Source organism: Marmota flaviventris, chromosome 7 (assembly GCF_047511675.1).
Source record: "Marmota flaviventris isolate mMarFla1 chromosome 7, mMarFla1.hap1, whole genome shotgun sequence".
Lineage (NCBI taxonomy): Eukaryota > Metazoa > Chordata > Mammalia > Rodentia > Sciuridae > Marmota > Marmota flaviventris.
This window is the reverse complement of record NC_092504.1, coordinates 39332873-39345515: the sequence shown is the minus strand read 5'-3', so window position 1 is coordinate 39345515 and position 12643 is coordinate 39332873. Positions and strand designations below refer to the sequence as shown.

Here is a 12643-nt window from a genome sequence, read left to right as displayed (position 1 = left end):
GAATGCATACGACTAACACAAATATGCACTTATTACAAACATAGCTGATGTGTAAATATGGTGTTTTGTTTTTCTTTAGAGCTGAAGCCATTCATTTGAGTCTTGGATGATTCACATCTAAATGCTTCATTCTCAAAACTGCTCAAGTCACACAGTCAGAATTAGATGATCCACATTACCACCAAGAAATTACTGTCTTCAGTGACACAGACGGTAAGATTATACTAAATATTCTAAAGGCTAAATAGTGACTAAGGTCTAAAAGGGTTTTTGAATGTTGTATTGTGGCTTCCAGTTTCAATTATAATTCCTTGATCCCCTTGAAACTTGTGTTAGTCTGGTTTCTATCACTCTAATGAAATATGTGAGATAATTGACTTATTAAGAGAAAAGGTTTGTTTTGGCTCAGAATTTGGGAAGTTCTATCTATGAATGATTGGCCCCATTGTTTTGGGCCTGTTGTGTGGCAACATATGGTGGGAGTGTGTGGTGGAGTCAAACTACTCATTTCATGGTGTGGAAGCAGGAGAGGAGGGGACTGGAGTCCCACAATCCCCTTCAAGAACAAACGCCCAATGGCTTCCTTCCATGAGGCTCCACTTCTCAAATGCTCTACCACTTCCCAATAGTGCCCAAGTTGGGGCCAGTCCTTTAACACATGGATCTTTGGGGGACATTCAACATCAGATCCACAGCAAGTTCAAAGTTATGATGTTTACCTAGCATGCTTTGAAATAGCAACCATAAATTAGATTTCATGTTATTTTCTCCTCAGAGATTCAGCAGCAGCAGGTACAGTGTTGTACTGGAATGCCCTGCTTTCTCCCTGGCTCCACATCTCAGGGTGGGTTCTTAGGAAGCTGGTGCTAAAAAAGAGTGTAGCTTGCAGGATGTTTATTAGGATTTGACACCTATGGAGAGGGGGGTGAGATAGGAAGCAGATTGGGCAGAGGAAACAGAACTCCAGTGAAGGCTCAATGAAGATTGGGCCGACCCTACAGGCAGTATTATAGCTGGAAGACTTGGTTTTCCTTCTTGGAGATGGACATGCGTCTCAGTGCCTTGGTTATCTTGCACAGATCATTATAAAAGTTGCATAGCAAGTATTTGTTGATTGAAGAAAGTCGAATAAAAGTGTGTGGTCTGTTGTATAACACCTTATGCTTTCCCCTTTACCTCAACCCCTTCCTTTCAGCAGTTGAAAGTGCCGTTGAGAACATTGAGGTTCACAGCTACACAGCTGGTTGTGCTGTGTATCATGAACAACACCAAGGTGGCTTCCCCTCTGTGATTAACGTGTGTTGTATACCATTGTGTTTCTGGGCTCCGTAGATAAGACCTGCACAGGACCTCAGGCAAACAACAGACCCAGGCTATATGGAACATGAGGCCATGTTCAGAGAGAGAAAGATGGAGCAAGTGAGTGTGTTTGGAAACACAGTGATAACTTTCAGGCGCAGTAAGGCACAGTTTGTGGTTCCCACCAGTTTTTTCCACCTTCTGGAAAATGGGTTGATTGGATATTAATTGTGATCCTTCTAGGCTCGGGGGTTAAGAGAATGTGCTTCTTAAGCAAGCATTTTTGTAAAAGTTAGTGTTTTTTCCCTTGTAAGAGTCCTCTGCTTTAGGGTGAGAAATTTCTTTTAGTTGATTTCCTTGTTTTTCACCTCTGCAGAATTTGCATTAATCTTTTAAATATCGTCTGAGACTGCCTATTGTTTTGATGCTTGATTATAAAGGAACTTCAGATAACATCTTTTGAGTGAATAAAGTAAGGAATAGTCAACCTCATAAGTAATGTAGTAGAAGATAGGATGAAAGACTAAGTAATTCAGAACCAGACATTGACTTGTTTTTCTATTACAATCATTTTCTCCAATACCCCTAGAGATAATTTTTTGCTTCATCTTTAGAAATATGATATAAATACTTCATGTGTATTGGAAGAATGAGACTGTGAATGTGTTTTCACTAAGTGAATCTGATTTTTCAAGTTATTATTAAAATGTGTGTCTTTCGAAGTTACAAATGTGATTACTTAGGGCGTTCCTTCTTTCTCAGTTCCCTTTGTTTCTTTATTTCCTTCTTGTTCGCTTGGCACCCCCACCAGAGGGCAGGCAAAGGAAGGGATAGAAACAAATATTGCCTTTAAGTTTTCAAAGTCTTTTACAGGCACCCTTTCACTGGTCTCTTTTGTCATAGTTCTGGATTCCATTAAGGCAGTAGGATGAGCTACTTTCGCTATTTTAAAATATTAAGTAGAGTGCTCAATTATTTTGAAAATATATGTTACTGGTTACTGTGTTTATTGATTTTAAATATTTATACTTCAAATTATTCAAATTTATGTTCTTGGAGCCATCTGTTTGAAATTATGAGTTAAATTTTGGTAATTCATGCTAGAATTTCTACTACTACAACTGATAAGTTGATTTGATCTTAATAAGGAAAGTCGTTTTGAGTGTGCATTTAAAAGTACATCAGAATTTTCATAATACACTGTAAAGTTGTCAGTGATTCCTTTTCATGTATTGTGGAAGTTGTTGTTCCCAAGGTCTATAACTGAATTTTTACAATGATAAGGATTATATGTTTTTAATGCAAGTAACTATTGAAGTGTAAAAGACACACCTCAGACCAAAGTAAATTTGTCTTTACATTATCCTAGTGAAGTCTAAATGTTAAAATGGATAGATATGAAATACTTTATGGTCTCAGTATTGCTGTTAACACCCATCACACAAGTATGTGTATATAGTCTGTTTGGTTTGTTATCAGCATGAACAGTCAATGTCCTAAAAATCAGCTTCCCAACAGCTGGCAGTTGACCTGCTGAGTTTTAGCACCGCCTAAATTCACATGACATTTCTTTGCTCTTTGACACAAATTGTGTCACTTAACTTCTCATCAAGGAAGTATACAGGCACCTTTTCTGTGTGCCTGTGACAGGGTCTAGTAATGTAGAAAAAGCTTAAAATGGATTTTTTAAAGAGAGTTGTTCCTCCCATTCTTTCTGGAGACATGGTTTTGGATACTAGAGATAGCATTCAGGAAAGTTCCCCAAAATTACTAAAGATGAGACGTCTCAGTTCGCTTTCATCAGAGAAGACAGTAGAGGAGCAAGATGGGAGCAATTTCTATCACAGTCATTATGACAGATACCAACATCAGCGACTAGGTAAAGTAAAAATGCACTGCTTTCTATCCTCTCAAAAAAGGATTTTAGGAAAGTAAAATTATTTTACAAGTATGAATTCTAGTGATCCTGAATCTTTATTTGAAAAATCATGTTTAAACATTAAAAATGTTTAATAAAGTAGCTATATAGTTGGCTTAAATTTTTTAATATTGAAATTTTTGCTTTGAGTTTAGAGGGAGACGTTTTTATGCTATAAAAAATTAAGATAAAACCATTAATAAAGTTGACAGTTTTGATCTTTGGAAAATATTTTGATGGTGATATATTTTAAAATATTATTGTTAAAACCTTTAGGATATGTAAGTAAAATCTAAGACACTGAGTTTTTATCTATCATCATAGAAACAACTTAAATTTTGTTTAAAAAGTAGGTCTCACTGTTTAGTCTTAAAAACAGTGAATATTTGGTGTGAGTATTACAATTTTTTAGGGGCAAGTGTTGTAACTTGGTGGTAGAGCACTTGTGTAGCATGAACAAGGGCCTGGGTTTCATTCCCAGCCCTGGGTTGGGGAGAAGTCTTTGAATGTAAGATGATTACTTTGTATTGTAGTACTTTTGTTACAAAAATAAATTCTGCACATAGTAACTAACAAATGGAAAAAATTATTTTGTTTTAAAATTTCTGATTAAAATTGTTTGTATAAACAATTTTAATAAATAATAATATAAAATATTTAATAAATAATATAAAATATTCTTGTGAACTTTTATATTTTAGGGAGTAAATAGCTATTTGTATAAATTAATGAAATATTTATTAGAAGAGGGTTTCTGTAAACCATCTGCAAGTTTGATATATATTATAGCTGTTTTCTATGCATATTTAAAAATGTACACAGTTTAAATATGCACATATTTTTAAACATGCATATACACATTTTTACTAGTAGAATCTAAATGAGATTTATTGTCCAAATGGTTCTGATACATTCTTTTTTTCAGTTAGTACATCATAAACATCTTTCTGTCTTATTTGAAGTGTGTTCCATTGTGTGACACAATGATTTGTCCAGCTACTCTTTCATTCATGAACATTTAGAATGACTAAATTTTAGCTATTAAAATAATTATGTAATTATTACTCAATTATGTATCATTTTATACCTTTAGATGATTGCTTCTTAGTATAAATTTCTATGCTCCTTTAAAATTTGGATAGAAGATGCTACGTTACTTTTAAAACGTTTCTCAGATTAGCCTCTTCAGGACAGGATATGAGAGTCCCTATTACTTTATATTCTCCCTAACACTGTTTTGTGGCAGTTTAAAAAGAGCTGTCTGTAGTACAAACCACAGTTTCTGCATTGAAAATATCAATTATGTAAAAGAATGAAGGAGTTTTTAAGTTTTATAAATAAATATATATTGCTTTCTACAATGTATTTCTATTAAAAGTCATCTTCACCTGGGTGGGTGAAATGGAGGTGAGGCCATAGATGGGTTGGTACCCCTTAAATTTCAATTAAAGTCTATAAATCGGTAAGCAGAGTTTTGTGTTCAACAGTGTATATGTGTGTAAGCAAAAATATGAATGTATTAATATGTACAGTTACAAAGTTATTAAAGAGTTACTTTTCCTTTCACTTTCAGTCTTGAATCATTAGCTTTTGCTATAACAACAACACAGCCTTATATGATTGGACTTTGTTTAAATGTAATATGCCATTTATGTGGCTCCTTTTATATCTGAACTTGATCTGGTATTTTTAAAAACTATCTTACACTCTTTGGAATAAAGCATACATGTTACCAAGCATAGTTAGATTTTGTAATTTATATTAATTTGTAAATAAGGGTTCAATTTGGTGATTAACATTTTTTTCATAACATATGTTCTTTTAGAAATCATGGTTAAAACTAACCAAAATAATGGAGTACTGAAGAATTTCCTGTCTGTCGAAATTTCTGAGGCTGCAGGTACTTTGAGTAGTACCCTTGCCCAATTTTTGTTTCTTCAAAAGTAAAATTCAAATTTGGGAATGACTCTGAAAGTTAAAGAATTTCTTGGGTGATTTATATACAAAGGTTTGGTTTTAAAATGTCTGTTCCAAGCCAGGCCTGATGGCACACATCTATAATCCCAGCAGCTTGGCAGGCTGAGGCAGGAGGATCACGAGTTCAAAGCCAGCATCAGCAAAAGTGAGGCACTAAGCAACTCAGTGAGACCCTGTCTCTAAATAAAATACAAAATAGGGCTGGGATGTGGCTCAGTGGTTGAATACCCTTGATTTCAATCCCTGCCATCCCCACCCCCTGCCATGAAAAGAATAAAGGTCTGGTCCTTAAATTTCAGTTTACTTATGACAGTCCTTCTGTCAAATCTCAATATTTGATACTAAATATGTATCAAATAGAATAGAACCTACATGGATCCCCCATAAACAAGAAGGTTCACTTATGCTGAGATGCAGGAACTTGTAAGTACTGGTGGTTCTGGGATAGAGAAAATGTAGTAGTTTAGTTAGAACTCATGAAAATGTAACTGGTTTAGCTCACTTAAGGGGTGTTCTAGTTTTGTTCATTTAATGAAAGGAGACATTAAGATTGTGGAGGGATTTCAGGTGAACAATGCAAAAGAAAAAAGAAGGAAGCTATTTTAGAGAAAAAACTGGCATGTAATCTCATACCTTTGTACTGGAATCAGTTTGTTTCCAACTTCTTCAATTGTTCCATATTTTAAAAGATTTTTCTAAGGCATATTAGATAAGATCGTACGATGGATGGACAATTATACTTGTGAGAGGATCATTTGAGTATAAGTCCAGCTTAGAAAACATAGAAACCCACCATATATTTTTAACTGTAAAATTGTTTATGGTCAATTATGATTTCTTTAACAAAAATATATGTAGAATTGATGTATTTTCAGTGGGTCAATATTTGGAAGAACTTTTTTTCTTTGCTTTTGATAAATGTTTTCATTTTTGAACTTTCTTTAAATGTCAAGTAGCCTAATATTTAAACATTTTTATAGACATTCTCAAACACTTCACTGGGTTTACCAATATCATTTGTTCTCTCTGGGAAAAACAGATTAGCAGTCTGCTTGCTGCAGACTGTTGAATTCCCTTGCCACCATTTCTGCTCCCAACAGGCCAAGTTGTGGGCTTCCTGAGAATTGGTTGTATTTTTAATCTAACCTGTTTATGCCAATTATGCCTGCTATTGTGATTATTATTTTTTTTTAATTTTTTTTTTAATGTTTATTTTTTAGTTTTCGGTGGACACAACATCTTTGTTTGTATGTGGTGCTGAGGATCGAACCCGGGCCGCGCGCATGCCAGGCGAGCGCGCTACCGCTTGAGCCACATCCCCAGCCCTGCTATTGTGATTATTTAACTTAATTACATATTATATAATTTGGCAAAATATGAGATTAAAAAGAAAGGATTGTTTTGGGTTGTTTTAGTGTAAGCAAAGTGTGTGCTTTGGTCAGATTCCATAAAGAAGAACTCCTAAAATAAATTTGTGTTTGAATTAAATGCAGGCCAGTGAAGTATGGGCAAGATTGGAAGGATTTTGCCCTTGGATACCTTCTGTAACTTGAAATCATAGTTGATGTATGTGGGTTTGGTTTTAGGCAAGGAAGACAATGGTATAATCAGCAAATCCATCTCAAAGGACGATGCCATGGTACTTTATCCAAGGGCTGTGAATTAAACATGAATTTTACATTTGATGTTAAAATAAAACCTTAATGGACCTCTTGATCCTTTTCTTCTGATTCCTACTTGAATGGAGCTTTTAAATTAAATGGTTAGCCAAGAGTTGGACTTTAGACTAAAAGCACCCTACTGTATATAGGGTATAATATTGCAATATTGTTAAAGAAGTAAATCATTTATCTGCCATACCTACTTCCTTAATAAGAAAAGGGTGTCAGAATGATCACATAGCATGTGCTGTAACCTTATCTTATTCACGAGAGACTTAAATTCATAGTTTTTATGTGGAGTCCTAATTGTGTGATCAAAGACTGATTTCAGGGGCTGGAAGTGTAACTCAGTGGTAGAGGGCTTGCTTAGTGTGCACGAGGCCCTGGGTTTGATGCACAGTACCACAAACGAGACAACAGAAAAAGGGATTTAATTGGTAAGTATTATTAGAATTGGAACAAATAGTTTTTATTTTCAGACTTAATATTTGGTAGGAAGAAAATGCCCTTTGCTGATTTCAGAATGTGCTGCTATGTTTCTGATGATTGAAGAACAGTGAATGATAGGTAGAGTCAGAGCCTAAAAATCAGGCAGTGTGTGTTTCTGCAGACTTCTGTTGTAACAGCTACAGAATCCTTATATCTCCAGAATAGGGTTATTTTTATTCTGATAGAATCAATCTTAATTTTGTTTTTATTCATTGGAGTCAAGCATAAGTGTTAATGTGATAAAAATATAACATTGACTCTTATAGTCCACCAAGAGCAGAGCCAGTGATAAAGTATGTATCAACATTAGAAATGGAAGAAACATGAGCACCTTCTATAGTCTAGATATTGTTATCTTGTTTTATTTTACCAAGAAGTGAAATTATTTCATTTGTCTACCTATTTAGCACATATCTGTTCCCTTTCCATGGTCAAATTAGAATGGAAACTGAGCATGGAATTGCTTTGCTTGATGTGTTCCAGGGCTTAGGACATAATAGTTATGCAATAAATACTGGGTAAATGTCTGGATATTGCCCACCTAAATCTTCTTAGACAACCCTGCGACACAAATTATTATCTAAGATTTTAGAAATTCATGGAGGCTTAAGGAAATTATTTGAGTTTTTTTTCTGTTCTATCTCATTGCAGTGTTATTTGATGCTTTTGAATCTTTATCTTTTTTTAAAGTCTAGTATATCTGTAGTTTTCTTAAAGAACATATATCTTTTTGGTTACTTTCATTTTATATAAGAAACATATTTCAATAGGAAAAAACCTTTTAATTCCAGGGAGGAATAAAAATGTAGAACTTGTTTGAAACCTCCAAATGCCTTTTTATTGTATTTTACTTTTTTTAATGTTTATTTTTTAGCTTTAGATGGACACATATCTTTATTTACAATTGTGTGGTGCTGAGGATTGAACCCAGTGCCTCGTGCATGCTAGGCGAGCACTGTACCACTGAGCCACAATCCCAGCCCCTTTTTATTGTATTTTAAAAACTGCTATCTATGTTTGACTATTAATTAAAGGAGAATACTCAGTTACTAAATGGATTTTCGTAACAAGTGGTCTTTTCAGTTTTGTTTCTGCAGAACTATTGCTTTCAGTGGTTAAATTATTTAGATCTAGAATAACAAGTTTTTATTTGATACCTCTGATATTGGGTATCAAACAGGAAGAGCATGGCAGGCCATTTTCTTTTTAGAAGATGACCAAATGGGTAAAGAGTGACTTAAATCTTCATTGAAGACCAGTCTATTAACAGGGAGTGTAGAGAGTGCTTGGGAGAAAATTGAGTTGAGGGCTCCTTCTAACACTTGAGATGCTCATGGTGTTGGCAAACTGAAGGAGATGGAGAAGTGTTTGAATTCTGATGTGGTAGAAAGGTTGTTGGTTAGGGCAATGTCAAAGCAGAACCCGAGTTCCAAATAATGACCACCAGTCTGCTCTGGAACTTTGAGCCCAACCAGATGGTACTGTATCCTCACTGTGTAAATGTGTGAAGGAGTTGTTCTTGCTCATACAAATGGGACTCGGATTTGTTGGGCTTTCAGGGTCACGACGTGAAACAGGTTTCATTAAAAGAAGATCTCTGGAGTACTTCTCAGGCCTTAAGTCACTGGTAGATACAGGTGAAGCCTTGCCAGGTGGTTGTATTCATGCGTTCTCTGGATCTAGTGAGAATTCTCATGATAAAGGAGGGATATTGGGAAGACCTACAGGTCTGATGGGGGAATGACAGTGAAGTGCTGAGAAACTGAACAGAGTGGGACTTCAGTCCAGGACAAGATGAGCTCCACCTGTGACTGGTTGCTGTATATCTGGAACAGCCTGCTCAATCTCTTTAGGCTGGTCAGTATCACCTATCAAGTATAATAATATCTTCTTCCCAGCATTGTTTTTAAGGTTATAAAAAATGATAACAAAATGGACCCATTGTTTGAGAAATTGGGGCTGAATTTAACTACAAAACATTTGGGTTCTTGATTTAGAGAAAGAGGAATCACTTTAATTAAAAATTTATCCTAGACCTGGGTGCAGTTGCACATACCTGTAAACCCAGCGACTTAGGAGGTTGAGGTGGGAGGATCGCAAGTTCAAGACTAGTCTCAGCAATTTAGAAATGTCCTAAGCAGCTTAGTGAGACCTTGTCTCAAATTAAAAATAAAAAGGACTGGGGATTGTAGCTCAGTGGTATAGTCCCTGAATTCAATCTCCAATATCCTCCCCACTGCAAAACAAACAAACAAACAACAACAACAACAAAACCTTGGAGCATTCCATCATAGACAACATTCTATGAATTTGAATCTAGGTCTTTTCTTGTGCCTACTTCCAGAATTTTTATTATGCAGCATATATGGGAGTTCATGGGGCTTGAATAGCTGGGCCCTTCCTTGTACTTCCTTCTCTGTTCACGATATATTCCCTTCAAAATAGCTACTGTCAAATGATTGTATGATTCAGATAGAAAAGTTTTCAGTTAGTGCAGTAGTATTACTTTAGTAGTTTCTTTTGGCTGTTTTTGTAGTTAGCCTACTCTTAAAAAAAGGTTCTTTTGAGATTGTCTTTTCAAGTTTACTTGATATTTATCTTTTAAAAATTGAGGCAGTTAGCTATGGTTGGAGTCAGAAACAGGGTCTTTTATTTATTTGGCTTTTAGAACGACCTTAATGGAAGTAAAGATGGAGTTGTTTCCCATTTGAAGGGACCTGTTATAGGTTCTCTGTCCCATTTACTTTGTCATTTCTGAGTCCCAGATCTTGTGTTTAACCAGTGTTGTCTGGCGTGGTGACACTGGCTGTTAAAATACCTTCATGCACCACTTGACAATATTGTGGTTAATGGGTGACTGCACAAATGGCGGTGGTCCCATAAGATCATATCACCTAATGATGTCACAGCCGTCTTGATTTGTATAAGTTCACTCTGTGATGTTTGCCTAAGGACAAAATCACCTAACAACATGTTTCTCAAAATGTGTCCCTGTGGTTAAGCAATGCATGGTTGTATTACGGTTCCTTACATCAGTTGCTCTTTAGCTTCTGCTCCAGATCTCCTCCCTGATGAATCCTTCTGCTTCTACCCAGAACCTCTTGCGTGGGGCAAATGTTATCTAGGATCCCACTCCACTCTGAGGCTCAGTAACCATACCTTCCTGGTAAATGGCTGTTTTGATGGTCACCTCTGCTTCTTCCTTACCTAAGAAGCAAAAAAGAAGGAAATACTGAATTTAAGGTAAGCACTAGAGTTGTGGTTCAGTGGCAGAGCACTTGCCTCGCACATGTGAGGCCCTGGGTTTGATCCTCAGCCCCACATAAAAATAAATAAACAAAATAAAGATATTGAAAAAAAAGATTTAAATCTAAAAAAAAAATACTGAATTTAAGGTAAAATAATTTTAAATGGGAGCAAAATATAAATATTAAATAAACCAATATTAGTTAGAACATTCTGAAAAAAATACAGTAAAAGTATAAGAAGTTGAATAAGACAATAAAAATATCCATGCCAGGAAATACTTGCCAGGTGTGGTGGCTCACTCCTGTAGTCCTGCTCAGGTAGCTCAGGCATCAGGATTGCTTCAGCCCACAAACTGAGGCTAACATGGGCAACACAGTGAGACCCCTTGTCAAAAGAAAAAAAAAAAGGGTGCTAAAGATATAGTTAGAAGAACATTAATATAGGTTAAGATGAGTAAAATTAAGTTTAAAATGTAACAGAAAGAATATACTAGAAAGATTAAACAAAAATAAAGTGTGCTATAAAGGGAATTCAGGAAGCATGTAAAGTCCAAGATTTAACTCCACCCAGGTACAAATAATGGCCTTTGGGTTGAGGCAACTGTAGATAGTTATAGCTTCCAATTCTGGTGACTTCCTGAAACTGGAATTCAGCAGGGGGAGAAGTCTCTTGTATGACTATCCTTGGGGTTAACAGTTTCCCTCTCACCTTTTACCCCACTTGATTTTCCCTGTGAGGATTGCAACTCCTTGTCCTCTAGTGTCAGTCATTCTATGAAACACAAAAGGTTTTTTTTTTGTTGTTGTTGTTGTTGTTTTAACCAGCTGGTGAGTTCTCTGAGGACTAAGTTGGTCTGAAGTATGTGGGTAGTCTCAGAGCATAGTCTAGGTATAGACAGTTAATAAGCTTTTAGTAAATATTTGTTGAAGAAAAGTTCCAGTCTTCTGTCCTGTCGTTCTTGTCGTTTATGTGGCAAGAGCAAGTTTTTACTTGTTAGTAAGAACTGCTGTTGGCCTCCATATTGAACTCACTGGCTTTGTCTTCAAAACCATTCAACACATGGCTCAGTGGGCATTGATTCATGGGGCACAACCAGCCTTCTAGTAGTTTCAAAAGAAAAAAAAAAGGAGAAGGAATAAAAAGGCCTCACAAGTTGAGCAAATGATGACCTGGAACAAGGTCAGTATAAACTTTTTCTATGAAGGGCTGGATGGTAAATATTTTAGGCTTCTAGGCTACAAGTCTCTATCACAGTACTTAGCTCTAGCTTTAGATAGCAAAAGCAACCACAGATGATTCATGAAAGAATGTGCTTGACTGTGTCCAAATATGACTTGATTTGCAAAACAGGCCATAGGCTGAGTTTGGCCTGGAGGACAAAGTTTTCCAAGACCTAAGATGGAATATAAAAAAGAATGTTGCTAACATCAGACCGCTACATACAGAAAACTTACCTCGGTAATAAAGAACAGAAGTATTGAAGAAAAGGTCCAATATTGTATTTTTTTTCCTCTAACTCTTGGGAAAGTGTTTTACCTGTAGTAGGTATTTGATGAATATTAATTTGAATTGAGATCCAACTGTATCATTTATCTTCCCAGGGCCGCAGTTGTCTTATAAAATTTAGAAGGTGATTGTAACATCTCTCCAGTTAAAAAATAAATAAAATACCCCCCCCCCCCCATCCTGTAAATGTTTTGGAAGGCCAGATGGTTTATTCTTTAATGATAACAACAGTTGGCTTAGCACATTTCCTTTATAATCTCAGTCTCCTGGAGTGGAGTTCTAAAGAGGATGCTTTTATTAATCATTTTTTAATGGCTCTTTCCACAGTAGAACTCATTATCTAAGCTATAGCTCTGTCTTGCTCCCATCTACCATATATGTGGATAGAATACATAGTTTATCATTTTTTAATCATAAAATTTATTGAGCCTAGTTATTTCTTTGTTTAAAAGAATTAGCTAATTTATAAGGTGACCTAAACAATTTTAGGTGGTCCTTTGTAGATAGATAGTGGTCAAGATGAGGATCAGTTCATTTATCTATT

The 12643-nt window shown here is 35.7% G+C and overlaps 1 protein-coding gene across 10 annotated transcripts in view; it reads left to right on the top strand.

The window, feature by feature from the left end:
- Window positions 1-12643, top strand: part of Fryl (FRY like transcription coactivator) — a 233228-nt gene that overhangs the window by 57898 nt on the left and 162687 nt on the right. For 8 of the 10 annotated variants that reach the window (XM_071614273.1, XM_071614270.1, XM_071614269.1 and 5 more), the window contains exon 1: window positions 2902-3178. In XM_071614273.1, the coding sequence (XP_071470374.1) occupies window positions 2977-3178 (202 nt within the window). In that variant the 5' untranslated portion in view covers window positions 2902-2976. Of the gene's footprint in view, window positions 1-79; window positions 214-2901; window positions 3179-10485; window positions 10588-12643 lie in introns of those variants that run through there. The other 2 variants (XM_071614271.1, XM_071614272.1) reach the window with 2 other exon arrangements.